Here is a 19444-nt window from a genome sequence, read left to right on the forward strand (position 1 = left end):
ATTTGTCGAGCCATAACGCGCATGTCTACCGCGGAGTATTGTGGGTGTCAGTAAGGAAGTAAAATGGCGGACCTGGCAAACGAAGGTAAGGATTCGCTCAGGGAGAAAGATAAACAAATCTAATGAATGAACCACAATAGCGAGTGAATGTTGCCCAGACAGCTTCGGGACTGTCAGCAGATGTGCAGGGAATGCGCCGTTGTGTTTGCAGCTCGATGTGGAGGCAGCAGTTTGACTAAACATTAGCATACGTTAGATCCCCGGCCTTTGCTGGCTATATTTTACAGGGATGTGGAGTGGGGGGCGGCGGTCCGGACTGTGTGGCACAACCAGGGGAGGGGCAGTTAACTTTTTTTAAATATCACATCTTTACAGAACTAGCTAACATAAACTACCTACCAATATATCAGCATGTTTTTGTAGTTAACTAGACAAGAAAAGCAAACAAATTAAATACTCACGAACAATAGAAATCACATCTGGGTCACATGTGGGGAAACACCGGGTGGAATTTGTCTCCCCGAATAGCCTTTTAAAACCTCCCACCATCTCCATGTAGCTTGATCTACTATGGTCAGAAACTAGCTAACGGCAACACGCAGACAACAATGGCTATGTCCGGCTATGTAGTGTTTTGCACCGCGGTGTTGCTTACAGACAGAAGTTCAGAACTAGGTCCTTCTTGTTCTTGCTCATTGCCGGAGGTTACAAGTCACAGGTGTTTGACCCATTGTAACGTTAGGCCCGACAGACTACATGTTCCAAATTCAAAGCGTAAGTAATTTACTGTACTAGCCAAGTGGCATAACAGGATTAGCAACGTGCTAAACTAGCTATATGGATTTGACTGACTTTGATATATACGATCAAGTCAATCCATTTTATGTAGCTAACAATGCAACCCTGTCTCAGAGCGTTTCGCATTATTCTGTACATAACTCAGAGCGTTTAGTATATGTTACGTTTTGCTTGGTATGTATTAATTTATGGATGTGTATCACCCATTCGTATGATATGAATTACAAATCGTGTTATGAAATACAAATCTTATATGTTAAGAATTTGCAAAACGTGAGTGCATACATTTTCATATTTGTTCGTACTAGGTGGCTAACGTTAGCTAGCTGGCTAACGTTATCTAAAAGTGTTACGGTTAGGGGAAGGGTTAGCTAACATGCTAAGTAGATGCTAAAAACTAGTTAAAGTTGCTAAAATGCTAATGTTGTCTGTGATGAGATTTGAACTCGCAACCTAGACATTCGCGCCATACGCCTGCTCCGACCAACCACCCGACTTTCGTTCTTGCCTTATGTAACCGTCTGTCTTATGTAACTGTACCAAACGTAACATATCATACTAATTTGAGCGTCTTTGATTTACATTTACTATGTTACGTCTAGTCTATGAGACCAGGCTGAGCAATGATGCCAATGCAAATAGGTATCTTGTTGAGCAGGGCCAGTATTGAACAGTATCTATCGCTGAAATGTGCAATCTACTCAGCTGCACATAATGCCTCGATCAGACGAACGGTGTCATTTGCGTTTTGGGACACCAGCAGTACATTAATTTCCAATGGAACGCTGCGTTTGCCTTGCAGCATTGTGTTGCAAAAGCAGTGCATTTTGTGTGTCGTTTGCATCAAACTGTATGTGTAGACTTGACAGAAATGGTAGCAAAAGGTGATTGTTGAATTTTGTTGCACACATATCCAGTAATAATTTTGGATTACATGGATGAGCTAGACACTGCAAAATGTATTACTCGGCATTGATGCCATGACGCTGTCGGTCTTTATTATACATTTTATCTTAATTGTTTTGCACTGACTGCCTTGCACTGGCTCTATGCACAGTCACACATACTACACTGACACTCCAACACACTACATACACTCACACACACAAACACACATGCGTATTGACCCCACTCACACATAGGGTGTTTCTCAAAATGCATACTACCATACTCTGAGCACGAGAGGGTTGATGTTGAGATATGTCTGTTATTTGAACTCTGAAGCATTTATTTAGGCTGCAAGCTGAGGCTGGTAACTCTAATGAACTTATCCTCTGCAGCAGAGGTAACTCTGGGTCTTCCTTTCATGTGGTGGTCCTCATGAGAGCCAGTTTCATCATAGCACTTGATGGTTTTTGCGACTGCACTTGAAGAAACTTTCGAAGTTCCTGAAATTGTCTGCATTGACTGACCTTCATGTCTTATAGTAATGATGGACTGTTGTTTCTCTTTGCTTATTTGAGCTGTTCTTGCCATAATATGGACTTACCCCTATTTGGTAAAAGACCATCTTCTGTATACCACCCATACCTTGTCACAACACAACTGATTGGCTCAAATGCATTAAGAAGGAAAGAAATTCCATAAATTAACATTCCAGGTCGCTACCTCATGAAGCTGGTTGAGAGAATGCCAAGAGTGTGCAAAGCTGTCATCAAGGCAAAGGTTGGCTACTTTGAAGAATCTCACATTTTAAATATATTTAGATTTAACACTTTTTTTGTGTTATTTCATAGTTTTGATGTCTTCACTATTATTCTACAATGTAGTAAACAGTAAAAATAAAGAAAAACCCTTGAATGAGTAGGTGTGTCCAAACTGTGACTGGTACTGTATATCTAGATGATAATTATGAAGTAAAACATTTGCTTTGTGTATATTTCGTTTTGTCTCTATTGTGGCATTGTCCTGGCTGGAAGAAGGTTCAGTGAATGTGGAGATACAGCATGAGGTAATACATTTGAGAAGCACTCCCACTACTGTAATGTTTTATGCGTTCTTCACACTCTCGTCCTCACAAAAACGTACTCGAGAATGTCCTCGAAGTATGCACTTGGAGCATGAGTGTGGAGTACGGTAGTATCATATTGAGAAACACCCATCGACACACTTTCACACTTCACATACGCTGCTGCTACTCTGTTTATTATATGTCCTGATTGCCTAGTGACTTGTACCCCTACCCACATGTACATACTGTACTACCTCTACTACCTCGTACCCCTGCACATTGACTTGGTACTGGTACTCCTTTTATATTGCCTCGTTATTGTTTTTGTGTCACAATTACATTTTTTATTTTTTAACCTTGCATTGTTGAGAAAAGGCTTGTAAGCATTGCACTGTAAAGTCTACACCTGTTGTATTTGGCGCATGTGACCAATAAAAATCTATTTTTATTTGATCTAGGCATAAGAGCACAGCCATCGGAAGTCCAAACTTTCAACTGGCTCTCTACTGGATTTTTTCTGATTTTACCATCAAAAAAATACTGGGACTTGTAACACTTCTCTTCAGTGCATGCTCGTTCATTCAAATGTGTGAGATTTAAGATGTGAAATTGAAGGTCGTATGGCTAGCTTCAAAATAAGAGGCTTAGACGGTAGGCCCTATGTGAATAGCTAGAAGACTAATGAGATTAATGCCTGTAGCCACTCTTTGCTCCAGAATGTCACTGTGTTTCTCTGGAGTTAGTCTATTTGACAGCTGCTCCATTGAAAGACACTGGAACTCCCATTCCATTTTGTGAAACCCTCTCACTTCTCTTCTGTGGCCTGGATTCCTTTCTCATTTCGTCAGATGCACGAGGTCATAGGAGACGTGTTTGCTATTTGAATCTGCGACAGTCATTGGACGAAGCCTATCACACACATCATTCATTTCTGTCCGTTTCTAATTTCAATCAAATGGGAAGAATAATCAGTTGTTTTGGTCTCGACAACTTGTTCCCCTTACTGAAACTCATCTGATTTTCCTTCTGTTCTTAGCAGGAAGAATGTGAAATGTTCAGTTTGTGATGGTTAGAGCCAGAGGTAGGGATCAAAATTGAAAGCATGGACAAGGACAAGGACAAGGGTGAGTGGAGATGGGTGAGGCCTTTATGCTGAGTGGGTATGGGACCCAGAAGCAAAACCAGGTTGCACTCGATCTTACTTTAATAAGATAATGTTTTGGTCCGAGGTGGATCTTTGAAAGTTTTTTCCAAATAAGTTTGCCTTGTTAAAGTTAGTTTGTGTGCAATATTGTACAGGCCTTTTATCTTGTCCAGCACCTGAGTTCCGATGATGTGAGCAAGTGTCACCTCACTGATTTCTTGATAAGTTATTCTCTCATGGTAAAGAGCTGAGGCTATATGCTGCATGAAGTAGAATAGGTTATACTGAACAAAAATATAAACGCAACAATTTAATTTATTTTATGAGGAATTCAGTCAATTGAAATAAATTCATTAGGCCACAATGTATGGATTTGACATGACTGGGAATACGGATATGCATCTGTTGGTCACAGATACCTTATTAAAAAAGATTGTCCTCACAATGGGCCTCAGGATCTCGTCACAGTATTTTTTTGGATTGGAATTTCCATCAATAAAATGCAATTGTGTTCGTTGTTCTTAGCTTATGCCTGCCCATACCATAACCCCACTGCCACCATGGGGCAGGTTGGCATCAGCAAACCCACACGACGCCATCCACGTGGTCTGCGGTTGTGATGCCGGTTGGGCATGCTGCAAAATTCTCTAAAACTATGTTGGAGGCGGCTTATGGTATTGAAATTAACATTCAATTCTCTGGCAACAGCTCTGGTGGACATTCCTGCAGTCAGCATGCCAACTGCACCCTCCCTCAAAACTTGAGACATCTGTTGCATTGTGTTGTGTGACAAAGCTGCACATTTTAGAGTGGCCTTTTATTGTCTCCAGCACAAGGTGCACCTGTGTAGTGATCTTGCAGTTTAATAAGCTTCTTTATATGCCACACCTGTCAGATGGATTGATTATCTTGGAAAAGGAGAAATGCTCACTAACAGGGATGTGCACAACATTTGAGAGAAATAAGCTTTTTGTGCGTAAGGAACATTACTGGGATCTTTTATTTCTGCTCATGAAACATGGGACCAACACTTTACACGTTGTGTTTATATTTTTGTTCAGTGTACAGTACGTTGTATCTTAACAACAGACATTCATCTTTCAGTGTGAACACACTGAAATAACTAGCCTAGTCAGAAAGGCTATAGAGTACATTTCAACAGGCTAAGTATAGACTAGAGTGTGAAGGATATATCGAGTTTAACCCAGCATTGTGACACATTTTTATTAAATCAAGGATGTGCAGTTTGTTTTATCCACTTCATTAATTTGATCAAGTAAAAATGCCATTGAGTTTATTTTGTGACAAAGCAAATCCATTCAGTGTCCTTTTGGTTTTCATAAAAAGGGGAATGTTTCATTGCCATATCGCAGATAATAGCACTAGTGTGGTTGGAAACCTCAGTAAAACAATGTAATTATGCAGAAGTTCTCGTCAAAGGCCTTGCAGTGTGCATCCACCATGCACGTTTCACACCTGGAGGGCAAATGAGCAATGCCAAGCCATCACAAAGCCTTTTGCCTCACCTGGGGACGACTGACCACATAAACCGGCAAGCTAAAACACACACACACACACACACACACACACACACACACACACACACACACACACACACACACACAAACATGCATATTGCTGCCACACACAGACACACTTTCACATTCTTCACACACGCAGTTGCTATTCTGTTTATTATCTATCCTAATTGCCTAGTCACTTTTACCCCTAACTACATGTACATATGACCTCAACTACCCCATACCCCTGCACATTGACTCGGTCGCAGTACTCCTTGTATATCCTCGTTTTTTAAATTGAATTGTGTTGCTAATTTTCTTAGTTTTGAACTCTGCATTGTTGAGGGAAGTGCTCATAAGTAAGCATTTCACAGTAAAGTTTACACCTGTTGTATTTGGCGCATATGACAAATAGAATTAGATTTGATTAACTAGGCCTACATATTGAAAAGCTATCTTTTTTTTTGGTTGGAACCAAAAATCTCAAATTTGGACTCAAATAAAGGACAGATTTCCACTGATCTAATGTCCATTGCTCGTGTTTCTTGGCCTAAGCAAGTCTCATCTTCTTATTGGTGGCCTTTAGTAGTGGTTTCTTTGCAGCAATTCGACCATGAAGGCCTTATTCATGCAGTCTCCTCTGAACAGTTGATGTTGAGATGTGTCTGTTACTTGAATTCTGTGAATCATTTATTTGGACTGCAATTTCTGAGGCTGGTAACTCTAATGAACTTATCCTCTACAACACAGGTAACTCTGGGTCTTCCTTTCCTGTGGCGGTCCTCATGAAAGCCAGTTTCATCAAAGCACTTAATGCGTTTTGCGACTGCACTTGAAGAAACTTTCAAAGTTCTTGAAATTTGCTGGATTGACTGACCTTCATGTCTTAAAGTAATGATGGACTGTTGTTTCTCTTTGCTTATTTGAGCTGTTCTTTCCATAAAATGTACGCAGCCCTGTTTGGTAAAATAGGACCATCTTCTGACTGGTACTGTATCTGCTTAATATCAGCTTTTACTGTTCAGTGTCAGTAGCTAGGCACATCAGCCTTCTAAATCGGGCTTTGCTGCCCTTTCTGTTCTGCATTTTTCATGTACCATGACCATCTCACCTTCACCATAGTTCAACATAGCTTTCTTTCTGTCATTTTATTGCCTTTAAAATGGGTGCTTTCCTCCTTTATACACATTACTGATTTATCATTTCAACAAAATGACGTTGAACGGCTGTGAAATAGACGTTGAATTGTCGTTTTCCCAGTGGGTAGAGCCTCCTCAATTAAGTTATGACTGGAGTTCTAATTATAGCGTGGGGAAAAGATTTACTAGGTCCTGGCTGAGGTTCTATCAAAGCTTTGTGGGCACTGACAGTGACAGGGGAGTCCACTTACACTGACTTGGATGCCTGAACCCTGAGGTGTATTGTGTTATGGGGAAGGTGAAGGTGAAGTAAGTGCACAGTTGTACAAAACTTGTCACGGTTTCACTTTGGCACAACCTGCGGGTCTTTGTCAGCTCTGTAGAATTCAACTGGTAATATTTGTAGTCTAGAAATGCAGACAAGGCTCATAGTAGGAGAGGGGGTTTTATAGACAAAGTGAAGAGACATCCATCATAAAGCTTTTGCCCAAAGATGTGTAAAGTGAGATCTCCAACAGTGACACATCTGATTTCTCTTGCAGAGAAGCATGCCATAGCCCCACCAGTGTTTGTGTTCCAGAAAGATAAAGCTCAGAAGGTGAGAAACACTCTTTTCATACCTCTTCTGAAAATGTAAACACTGTGACGGCATGCTATGGAGCAGACTTGGCTTCACACTGACTGGATAATTTCCTCGGTTTCCTCTGTCTGAATGTCTGTTATGTTCTTCCTCTCTTTCTTCCTCTATCTCCATCTTTCTCTGTCAAACCATTAACAGAGATCAGTAGAAGGGTCCAGTGCGGAGGATGGAGAAGGTAAGGATGAGGAGGGTAACCAAGCAGGTTCTAGTACTTTGGAAAATTGAAAATGTCTGTCTTATATTTTGCACTGAACAAAAATATAACCGCATCAATTTCAAACATTTTACTGCGTTACAGTTCATATAATGAAATCAGTCAATTGAAATTAATTCATTAGATCTAATCTATGGATTTCACATGACTAGGAATCTAGATATGCATCTGTTGGTCACAGATACCTTTAAAAAGGTAGGGGTGTGGATCAGAAAACCAGTCAGTATCTGGTGTGACCACCATTTGCCTTATGCAGCGTTACACATCTCATTCGCATAGAGTTGATCAGGCTGTTGATTGTGGCCTGTGGAATATTGTCCCACTCCTCTTCAATGGCTGTGTGAAGTTGCTGGACATCGGCGGGAATTGGAACACGCTGTCGTACACATTGATCCAGAGCATCTCTAACATGCTCAATGGGTGACATGTCTGGTGAGTATGCAGGCAATGGAAGAATTGGGAAATATTCATCTTCCAGGAATTGCGTACAGATCCTTGCGACATGGGGCCGTGCATTATCATGCGGTGATGGCGGCGGATGAATGGCACCGAAATGTGCCTCAGGATCTCATCACGGTGCATTCAAATTGCCATCGATTAAATGCAATTGTGTTCGTTGTCTGTTGCTCTTGCCTGCCCATACCATAACCCCACCGCCACCATGGGGCACTCTGTTCACAACGTTGACATCAGCAAACAGCTCGCCTACACGACGTCATACACGCTGCCTGCCATCTGCCCGGTATAGTTGAAACCGGGATTCATCTGTGAGGAGCGTACTTCTCCAGCGTGCCAGTAGCCATCAAAGGTGAACATTTGCTCACAGAAGTCGGTTACAATGCCGAAAGGCAGTCAGGTCAAGACCTTGGTGAGGATGACGAGCACGCAGATGAGCTTCGCTGAGATGGTTTCTGACAGTTTGTACAGAAATTCTTCAGTTGTGCAAACCAATAGTTTCATCAGCTGTTAGGGTAGCTGGTCTCAGATGATCCCTCAGTTGAAGAAGTCGGATGTGGAAGTCCTGGGCTGGCGGGGTTACACGTGGTCTGGGGTTCTGAAGCCAGTTGGACGTACTGCCAAATTCTCTAAAACGACATTGTGGTAGAGAATTGAACATTACATTTTCTGGCAACCGCTCTGGTGGACATTCATGCAGTCAGCATGCCAATTGCACGCTCCCTCAACTTTAGACATCTGTGGCAGTGTGGTGTGACGACTGCACATTTTGAGTGGCCTTTTTTCCCCAGTACAAGGTGCACCTGTTTAATGATCATGCTGTTTTACCAGCTTCTTGATATACCGCACCTGTCAGGTGGATGGATTATATTCGGTGACTAAAATGTGTATATATATTTGTGCACAAAATTTGAGATCAATATTTGCGTGCGTATGGAACATTTCTGGGATCTTTTATTTCAGCTCATAAAACAAGGGACCAACACTTTACAGTTGAAGTCGTAAGTTTACATACACTTAGGTTGGAGCCATTAAAACTCGTTTTTCAACCACTCCACAAATTTCTTGTTAACAAACTGTCGTTTTGGCAAGTCGGTTAGGACATCTACTTTGTGCATGACACAAGTCATTTTTCCAACAATTGTTTACAGACAGATTACTTCACTTATAATTCACTGTATCACAATTCCAGTGGGTCAGAAGTTTACATACACTAAGTTGACTGTGCCTTTAAACAGCTTGGAAAATTCCAGAAAATGATGTCATGGCTTTAGAAGCTTCTGATAGGCTAATTGACATCATTTGAGTCAATTGGAGGTGTACCTGTGGATGTATTTCAAGGCCTACCTTCAAACTCAGTGCCTCTTTGTTTGACATCATGGGAAAATCAAAAGAAATCAGCCAAGACCTCAGAAAATAAATTGTAGACCTCCACAAGTCTGGTTCATCCTTGGGAGCAATTTCCAAACATCTGAAGGTACCACGTTCATCAGTACAAACAATAGTACGCAAGTATTAACACCATGGGACCACGCAGCCATTATACCGCTCAGGAAGGAGATGCATTCTGTCTCCTAGAGATGAACGTACTTTGGTGTGAAAAGTGCAAATCAATTCCAGAACAATAACAAAGGACCTTATGAAGATGCTGGAGGAAACCGGTATCTATATCCACAGTAAAACGAGTCCTATATCGACATAACCAGAAAGGCCGCTCAGCAAGGAAGCCACTGCTCCAAAACCGCCATAAAAAAGCCAGACTACTGTTTGCAAATGCACATGGGGACAAAGATCATACTTTTTGAAGAAATGTCCTCTGGTCTGATGAAACAAAAATAGAACTGTTTGGTCAAAAGGACCATCGTTATGTTTGGAGGAAAAAGGGGGAGGCTTGCAAGCCAAAGAACACCATCCCAACCATGAAGCACAGGGGTGGGAGCATCATGTTGTGGGGGTGCTTTGCTGCAGGAGGGACTGGTGCACCTTACAAAATAGATGGTTCATGAGGGAAATTACGTGGATATATTGAAGCAACATCTCAAGACATCAGTCAGGAAGTTAAAGCTTGGTCTCAAATGGGTCTTCGAAATGGACAATGACCCCAAGCATACTTCCAAAGTTGTGGCAAAAGGGCTTAAAAGGACAACAAAGTCAAGGTATTGGAGTGGCCATCACAACGCCCTGACCTCAATCCCATAGGAAATTTGTGGGCAGAACTGAAAAAGCGTGTGCGAGCAAGGAGGCCTGTCAGGAGGAATGGGCCAAAATTCACCCAATTTATTGTGGAAGGCTAACAAAAACATTTGACCCAAGTTAAACCATTTAAAGGCAATGCTACCAAATACTAATTGAGTGTATGTAAGCTTCTGACCCACTGGGAATGTGATGAAAGAAATAAAAGCTGAAATAAATAATTCTCTGCTATTATTCTGACATTTCACATTCTTAAAATAAAGTGGTGATCCTAACTGACCAAAGACAGGAAATTTTTACTAGGATTAAATGTCAGGAATTGTGAAAAAGTGAGTTTAAATGTATTTGGCTATGGTGTATGTAATCTTCCGACTTCAACTGTACATGTTGAGTATATTTTTGTTCAGTATAGTTACTTTGCTAATCTTTGCTCATTCTGTCTCCTCCAGACTCTGATAAAGATGAGAGTAGTTACTGTCCCCCGGCCAAGAGGGAAAGGACATCGTCACTAACACAGTTCCCACCCGCACATTCAGGTAATTGTACATTTTGTTTAATTAAAATACTTTCCTTAGTGTTTGGAGAAAGGGTGTGTACTCATGTTATTTATCTTTGTCTTATGCAGTTTCTAAGAACAATGTGTTCATGCCATCCAGTTTCTGTCAGTCCCCGACAGGAAATAATAATTCAGATTCAGAACCTGGTGAGTTCATGAACTCATCTTAAGATCTCCTTTTCAATCTATTTGATTTTTGCATGATAAGGAAAACTACCCTTGAAGAATCACATTTTTTTATAAACAAAGTTCTGGCTTAGCTTCCAGCTATCTCACGTTCCCTCTCTCTTTCTCCTTCTTTCTCTGTTCTCATGTCAACAGAGGAGAAAACGGTTGGGTTTCGCTTGAAGCCTCCCACCCTGATCCATGGACAGGCTCCTAGTGCAGGTGGGTGCTCTCTCTCTCTCTCTTTCTCTCTCTCTTTCTCTCTCTCTTTCTCTTTCTCTCTTTCTCTCTCTCTTTCTCTTTCTCTCTTTCTCTCTCTTTCTCTCTTTCTCTCACTCTCTCAGGGAATTTTTACTAGGATTAAATGTCAGTAATTGTGGAAAAGTGAGTTTAAGTGAGTTCTCTCTCTCTCTCGTCATGTTAGTTCTTAAGGCTTTATTGTCCATTTAAGGGACAAAGGAAATGGGTTTTGGGGGTCTAGTATACAGGCTCCGTAACAGGCATAAACACAATGTACAAAACATCACAATAAGAGTGCAAAAAGATGTCCCTTCTTTATCTGGCTTTGGTCTGTCCAGAGCCTTATATTTAGGTCAAGTATAATGTGTTGCAGGTGTCCCGAGCCAGAAACCCAAGGAGCAGCAGCGCAGTGTACTACGACCCGCAGTACTGCAGGCCCCTCTGGCCACCAAATCACTAACCCAGACCGGTAAGCACACTTTCAGGACGGATGCACCTTAGTCTTCAGATCCTCTCAAACAAACAGCTGTATTGCTTTGTTCTGTTCTGCGATGGCCATTCTCCTTCAGCTTTCTTTCATCTCAATGTGCTTCGACAAAACATTTGTTGAAGGTGAAAGGAATCCAACCATTCTCTTCTTGTGGTCCTGATAGGGTTGAACAGTGGTACAAATGGAGTGAATAGGTCATCTGAGGGTCTACCAGTCACCCAGAACAACACAGAGAAGTGTGATGACACGACCACGTCACAGGTAGGCTGAGAGGTGAAAGGGCGTCAAAAGTTTGGACACCTACTCATCCAAGGGTTTTTCTTCATTTTTACTATTTTCTACATTGTAGAATAATAGTGAAGACATGAACACTATGAAATAACACATATGGAATCATGTAGTAACCAAAAAAGTGTTAAACAAATTTTAGATTCTTCAAAGTAGCCACCCTTTGCCTAGATGACAGCTTTGCACACTCTTGGCATCTCTCTCACCTGGAATGCTTTTCCAACAGTCTTGGGACTTTGCGGTCCAAATCATCCCAAACCATCTCATTTAGGTTGAGGTCAGGTGATTGTGGAGGCCAGGTAATCTGATGCAGCACTCCATCACTCACTTTCTTGGTGAAATAGCCCTTACACAGCCATGAAAAACAAATGATAGTCCCACCAAGCACAAACCAGATGGCATGGCATATCGCTGCAGTATGCTGTGGTGGCCATGCTGGTTAAGTGTGTCTTGAAAGCTAAATAAATCACTGATAGTGTCACCATTGCTCGTGTTTCTTGGCCCAAGCACGTCTCTTCTTCTTATTGGTGTCCTTTAGTGGTGGTTTCTTTGCAGCAAATCGACCATGAAGGCCTGATTTCAAGCAGTCTCATCTGAACAGTTGATGTTGAGATGTCTGTTACTTGCGACTGCACTTGAATAAACTTTAAAAGTTCTTGAAATTTGCTGGATTGACTGACCTTCATGTCTTAAAGTAATGATGGACTGTCATTTCTCTTTGCTTATTTGAGCTTGCCATAACATGGAATTGGTCTTTTACCAAATAGGGCTATCTTCTGTATACCACGCCTACCTTGTCACAAAACAACTGATTGGCTCAAATGCATTAAGAAGGAAATAAATCCCACAAATTCACTTTTAACAAGGCACACCTGTTAATTGTAATGCATTCCAGGTGACTGCTTATGAAGCTGGTTGAGAGAATGCCAAGAGTGTGCAAAGCTTTCATCAAGGCAAAGGGTGGCTACTTTGAAGAATCTATAGCATATATTTTGATTTGTTTAACACCTTTTTGGTTACTACATAATTCCATATGTGTTATTTCATAGTTTTGACTCTACAATGTAGAAAATAGTAAAAAATAAAGAAAAACCTTTGAGTAGATCTGTCCAAACTTTTGACAAGTACTGTATATAGTTATCAAGCGAGTTCATAACAACAACAAAAAACACAACAGGACAAGACACAAAGGCAGGTTTTATGCTTGAACATTCATTATGGAATTTCCATGAATGTCTCTCGCTGCTTTAATCTTCTTTCAAGGAGAAGAAAAGCGAGAGGGATGAGAGCAGGACAGGAGGAGGGAAAACTGATCCTCCTGTGGAATACACATTTGTATTTGGCCAGAATGTCTGAGCCAAGCTGACCTTGAATAGTTAACTCAAGTGCATGTCATATGGAATACTTTTCAAAGATGTTGTGAAGTGCTCTGGGCTTTGCCTCATACCTGACAACAGCCCACTGGGTGTGTGGGTAAATCACAATATAGCAGCCTCTTGTGGCCTTGCATGCTTTGTTACATTCTTTTGATCTGTTCCTTTTTTGTTATTTGTCTGATCCTTACCTTTTTCTCCATTGGTCTAGATTGAGCAAAGCAGTGAACAGAAAGGCTCTACATCAGCAGAATCAGGGGAAACCAATTATTTCCTACAATACAGAAGCACTCCCAGGTTAGCCGTTTATGGATTCTGTCTACAATGGATATGATCAGTCATCTGTTTTATTAGGCTACTCTTTCATCTCCCCTATCTAACATCCTTTCTCCTGTATGTTTCCCACCCAGCTTACAGAAGGCTGAGAACAAGGCTGATGACGGGGATAAGTTTGTGTTTGGACAGAACATGTCGGATCGTGTCCTGGTAAGACTTGCTCTTTGTGAGACTAATCTAGTCATCTTTTATCACTGTTTTTTTCTACCATTTGTCCCTCTTCCAACTAATGATGGCATCCACAAAGTTGTGTTAAAGCATGTTGTATAACATTCTTGTTTTGCAGAGTCCGTTGAAATGTGAACAAGCAGCCGAGGGCAGCAGAGATCCCCCCACCGCCCCGCCCTGTGAGCTCCCGTCAAAAGACAGCAGCCCTGATAAAGGTGGGTAAATAAAGACCATACTGGATATGAAATTAATGTTAAGAGGCTTATGTAATGGCAATGCAATGAAGGAAACACCTGGCTTTTTTCAGGCCCCTACTATGTGACAGTGTTTGAATGTGGTTTTGGTTCTCTTGATTGCAGATAACAATGTGACAGAGTCTTTGGAGGAGTCGGCGGCGGCCTACACCAAAGCCACAGCCAAGAGGTGTTTGTTAGAGAAAGTAGAGGTCAGAACTGGAGAGGAGTCAGAGAGTAACGTTCTTCAGGTATGCAAGAGGTTTCCTACGTATTTGGTGTTTAATTGCTTGATTTCAATGTCAGAGAATGTTTGTAGTTTACCATGAAATTGAGCAATTGATGATTGATAGTTTTGTGTTTACATGTCTCCTCAGACAGTTGGAAATAGGCTGAAATGGTCCATGGTCATTCTCTGACAGTGGCATGTTTTTTTGTCTCCTTAGGTCCAGTGCAAGTTATTTGTGTTTGACAAAGCTTCACAGTCTTGGGTTGAGAGAGGCAGAGGACTGCTAAGGCTCAATGATATGGCTTCCACAGAGGAGGGATCGTTACAGTCCAGGCTGGGTACAGTCATTAATCATGAATTAATCATTAGTCATGAATCAAATCATATCAACAATTTAGTTAATTTAAAAATCTCAATACACTTTACTGTCATGCCACACTGCCCTGGATTGTATCATATGATTCTATGGAGTTGTTTTTGTACATCTGTCAAAATGCAACTCCCATTTTGAAGGTATTATTGGTTATTCTATACATTGTTTTCTGTGCTGTAGTGATGAGGACCCAGGGTAGTTTGCGTCTGATCCTCAACACCAAACTGTGGCCTCAAATGCAGACGGACAAGGCCAGCGAGAAGAGCGTCCGCATCACAGCCATGGACACTGAGGACCAGGGGGTCAAGGTCTTCCTCATATCGGTATGAGAAATACCACATTAGTTATTACTAGAGATATATATTTAAGAGTGTTTGACCAACTTTTAGAATGTTTAATATTGTTATAATGCTTTCAGTTACATAGAATAGTTTAAATATTCCCCATGTAATGTTAATGGGGAACTAACATGGCTGCCATAGAATGTTGAAGTGTCACGTAAATGCATCAAAACGCAGAAACCGCATTGGCCCAACTCTCTAAATACATGGCTCTGGTTATTACATAGTAATGACACTGACAGTGGTAATAGATGTTGAGTATATCTAACACTTCCAGAACATCCAGTTTAGTGCTGATGTGTCATGTCTGTTCCAGGCAAGCTCTAAGGACACAGGGCAGCTGTATGCAGCGCTGCACCATCGTATTCTGGCCCTGCGGAGCCGCTCAGACCAAGAGCCAGAGCCCAGGGTCCCCATCCCAGATGGCCACATCCCTCATCCCCAGTCTAACGGAGAGGATAGTGATGAGGACGAACCGCTCACACCCACTGCCAACACCACAGGTAAACTATATAACCCCTTAGCCTAGCTGTTACCCTAACTTTTCCAATCACCACAAACTGATCTGAAGACCTCTTACAGTGATTGTTCAAAAAGTGATCTAATGATATCCTGGACACAAACTAATGGTCCAAAACTGTTATCTGGAAGTGATCTGGGAAAAGTTGTCTGGTGGTCCAAGAAAGTTATCTGGACATTCCCCCTAACGGTCCAACAAACATTTGAAAGTTCAAGTAAGTGACCTTCGACACCCTCGCTGATGGGAAGTGGAAGTGATCTGGGGGGTTCAAGGAAGTGATCTGTGTGTCTTTGAATAGGACCCTTGCACTGTTTCCTTGGATGTTGTGAAGTGTCTTGGATTTTCCCTTATTTCATGCAAACAAAAAATATCTGTCCCATTCAAAAAGCCCAAGAATGTGATTTAAAACACTATTTGATTGGACTGCCCTAGTCTATCACTCACCAGGCCTGTCTTTCCTCTCCCCAGAGGGTCCAGAGGCCCAGTCCTGCGGGACTGGCAGTGGGAGTGGGTCCTCATAGCACCTGCCCCCCTTCATCGGCTCACGCACTGTAGTCAGGACCACCTTACAGACCCCTCCATGGACACCTCAGGCCAGCATCTCCCCAGTGGTCCGAGGTCACAGTGGAGCGCCAGGAAGGATCCTATGCAGGTGTTACTAAGTTAACTCTGCAGTTCACACTCTGGATTCACAGTATATCCAGGTCTTTTTTGTTTAGTATTTGTCTTTTTTAACCTCTAGTACTGGATTTTGGGGGGAGTGGGGGGTGTTGTGAATTGGATGCTCATCATATTGATGAGTCTGAGGGAACGAGAAAGCAGTTTTCTTTTCTAGCTGATATAAGTACATTCTAAATAGTTTGCTGTTAGAAGTGGGACTTCTTTAGCCACCTTGCAAGAGAACAGACCTCAGGCACTTCAGTGGGGCTTGTATTTTGTTCAGCGAGGTAAAGATTGAGTTGCATAGCAAATATTTGTTTATAAAGTCTTTTTTTATTTCACTGAATTTTGTCATTGAAGTGTCTGAACTCTTACTTCAAGTTGTATTTTTCTAAGGCAAAATGCTTGCACACACTAGCTAGGATTAGTCCGTCAATACCTCCTCTGGCCGCTGTTAGTTTTTAGTCTGTAGTCCACATTGTCATTTATGTTTTTACCACAAATCGGTTGAATTTAATCCCTTGTGCAAACACCTGCTTTGATGTTCGTAGCCATAAAATATTTAATTAAATAGTGGAATTTACCTGTGTTCATGATTATTATTATTACTGATACATTACGTTTTTATTGATAGTTAATATTATCGACTTTGTTTTTGAAATTCACGCGAAAATTAACTAATTCTGTAAATAAGAAAGCTTGTTGGATTTGATTATTTTACAACAGGTTTGCACCATGACCCCAAAGTTTACCCTGAATATAGCCGTTAGATTTGTTTGTTTCAATTTATTTTTTATTTTTTAGATAGATCAGAAAAATATACATGTTCTCAAATATATATATGGAAGAAACCCTTTTTATGTTTCAGTTGTTTAAAATTATGTAATTAGTTTGCTTTAAATAAGTTCCAATCACAAGGCTTTGTTTATAACAACCACGATCTCAGAATCATATAAGACCATTGCAACAAAAAAAATCACTATTTTTTCATGTGATCAGAAAGGCCAATATAATAACTTTTAGGTTAGGGTGTTGGCATTTGGTGTATCTAGCATGTCATTATTTTCATCTGTCCTAAACTTGTTTGACATCAAAACCCTACAAAATGCACATATACTCTCAGAACAGCGAATGCTGCCATTTTATTCAAAGAGCTATAGACATTGGAACAGGTGGTACTACGCACACAGGGTACAGTATTTTTCACCAATAGTCTGGTGCTGAGCCCTCTATTTATTCCTTTGTTAAATAGATTGCCCTGGGTTGGTGTATTTAAAACAAACAGCCCTTAAAGAGAAGTAGATGACTAATGTAATATTTTCTTCAGTGAAGTGTAGTTCCTCTTGTTTTAAGCCTTTTTCTTCCTCATCGGTGGAATGAGTAATATTTCTAAGTTGTATTATAGCGTTCTACTTTTTCATTTACTACAAGCCTTTGATGTGAATTTTTTTTATTTTAACAAAAAAAAAGTATACTAAGAAAAGTTTGAAACAAAAAAAAAACAGGCAAGTAGACATATTATTGGTTAAAATGTATAAATCCTGTAATGTATATTATTGAATAAGCAGCCTTTAAAGGAATAATCCACTCAAACTTTATTTAGGTAATTGTCATTTCACTGTTGATAATGAAACAAATTCCAAAATATAGTTTTTGAGTGGATTACTCCTTTTAAGTGTAAAAAAAGGACAACTCCTTATTTAGTACTCTTCTTCACCACAGTCTATAGAAACCTCACCGTGTAATGTGCTCTGTAAAATTGTGTTCTCTCCATTTTTCACATTCTGCTTGTGCAGCTACAAACAGGACTATTCCTAATGGCCCAGTTTTTAAAAAGTCATCTGGGTTTCGCCAATCAGATAAGAATAGAATAGAATGAATGGAACGGAAGTCCCCATTCAAGTCAATGTTTTGTCCATTCTATTCATTCTATTTCTATGCATTTAATCCTATCTGATAGGTAAAATCTAGATAACTTAAAAAGAAACTGGGCCCTGGACATGAATGTATGGCAACTTGTCTCTATATAAAGGGCCAGGGGCCGACGTTCTTCAGCACTTTTCCTTCTCTGTGATATTTCTCCCATCAATATGAATTGTTTTAATGTTCGTAAATGCACATGAACTGGGGCTGTCCATTGATGAATTGGCAAAGGTGGTTGATAATGAAGTCTTGAATGTTGTTTACATTGGGGTCGTTGATGGTTATTTGTTGGGGAGTGACTGTAAGACAGATATACACTTTTGTTCATGTTATATTTTTGTTGCTGAAATTTCTGTCATGTCTGCTATAGTTCCCTTAAAACATCTACCTGTTTTTATTTATTTTTTTATGCCTAGCTGTTGTTGTTCCATAACCTGGTGCTTTTTTGTTGCATTTCCTATCACTATACAAGTCAATGTTGATGTTCTGTTAGATCGAGATCAAAACAGTACATCTTTGAATGGAAGTTGAGTGAAGAGGATGTTATGAAACCTAGTTGACGCGCCCTTGCTGCTATTGTACAAGGGCACCTATCTCATACTGTATCTGTGACTGGAATATGTTTTCATAGGAACATGTCATCTGCGTTGGCCTCTTAACATGCCATTAACTTCAATATATTAGGTGATAGTTTACAGTAGTGGCATTGCTGCTTGTTGTGATTGATCCAATACAACGCAGGTGTGTTCATAGAGTAGGTATGCCAGAGATACGCAAGGGATCGGAAGTGTTGCATTAATAGTCATTGGAATTGTCCGAAAAAGCAGATTAATTTCAAACAGGCCCACTTATGAGGGACAGGCTTGCTTACCACCTATCCTCTCTTTCCAATGGAGACATCTAGAGAGGAACCACACCTATCAGGATAAAGATGTTTGTCATTGAGGAGCACTAGAATAGCTACATGTCTCCTTTCAACAATGCCCACCTTAACCAGTCATTTTGATATCAATCGCCCAATATGTGTGAAATAATTACAAAGATAGGCTACAAAGTCATAGCAAATGTCCATTCAGGCAACTCACAGGAGGAGATACTGTACTGTACCATTCACCCCTGTTGATGTGTGTATCACAGAAAGACTACTTTGAATCTCCTCCTGTCTGAGATCTTGTACGACTGTCAGCATCTACTAGCTGTAGAATATTATTTACCAATCTCTAATGCGTTCACTCGATGGAACGCCTCCTCTTTCTAATAACCCTAGTAGAGTGCCGTCAAATTGTTGACAAATTTGAGTCTTTTGGTCTAGGTTTTTCTTAGTTTTTTTCCCTTAAAAGGTTTTGAGGATATTAAAGAAGGCAGTAAATGTCCCCCTCCCCTCCACCACCCTATAGATGTATAAGAGATGAGGGACCATGATGTGACTATGCTTAGATTGCTGATGGATTGAGCTGTAAACATTGGGCTGGAGAACCACAGCATTGCAGTGAG

The 19444-nt window shown here is 40.7% G+C and overlaps 1 protein-coding gene across 2 annotated transcripts; it reads left to right on the forward strand.

Annotated features, from left to right (window-relative positions):
• Positions 1-33: 33 nt before the first annotated feature.
• Positions 34-17532, forward strand: LOC139539682 (ran-binding protein 3-like). 2 transcript variants are annotated; one of them, XM_071342856.1, is made up of 16 exons: positions 34-85; positions 7095-7150; positions 7331-7367; positions 10505-10591; positions 10681-10758; positions 10933-10998; positions 11390-11485; positions 11670-11767; positions 13379-13464; positions 13578-13653; positions 13790-13886; positions 14031-14155; positions 14351-14471; positions 14687-14829; positions 15164-15350; positions 15836-17532. In XM_071342856.1, exons 1-16 carry the CDS (start codon positions 64-66, stop codon positions 15886-15888), a joined length of 1428 nt encoding a protein of 475 aa, XP_071198957.1. In that variant the 5' UTR covers positions 34-63; the 3' UTR covers positions 15889-17532. The 2 variants fall into 2 exon arrangements, with proteins under 2 accessions (XP_071198957.1, XP_071198956.1); XM_071342855.1 differs by lacking the exon at positions 34-85 and adding an exon at positions 509-774.
• Positions 17533-19444: the final 1912 nt, after the last annotated feature.

This window comes from Salvelinus alpinus, chromosome 15 (genome assembly GCF_045679555.1).
Source record: "Salvelinus alpinus chromosome 15, SLU_Salpinus.1, whole genome shotgun sequence".
Taxonomy (NCBI): Eukaryota; Metazoa; Chordata; class Actinopteri; order Salmoniformes; family Salmonidae; genus Salvelinus; species Salvelinus alpinus.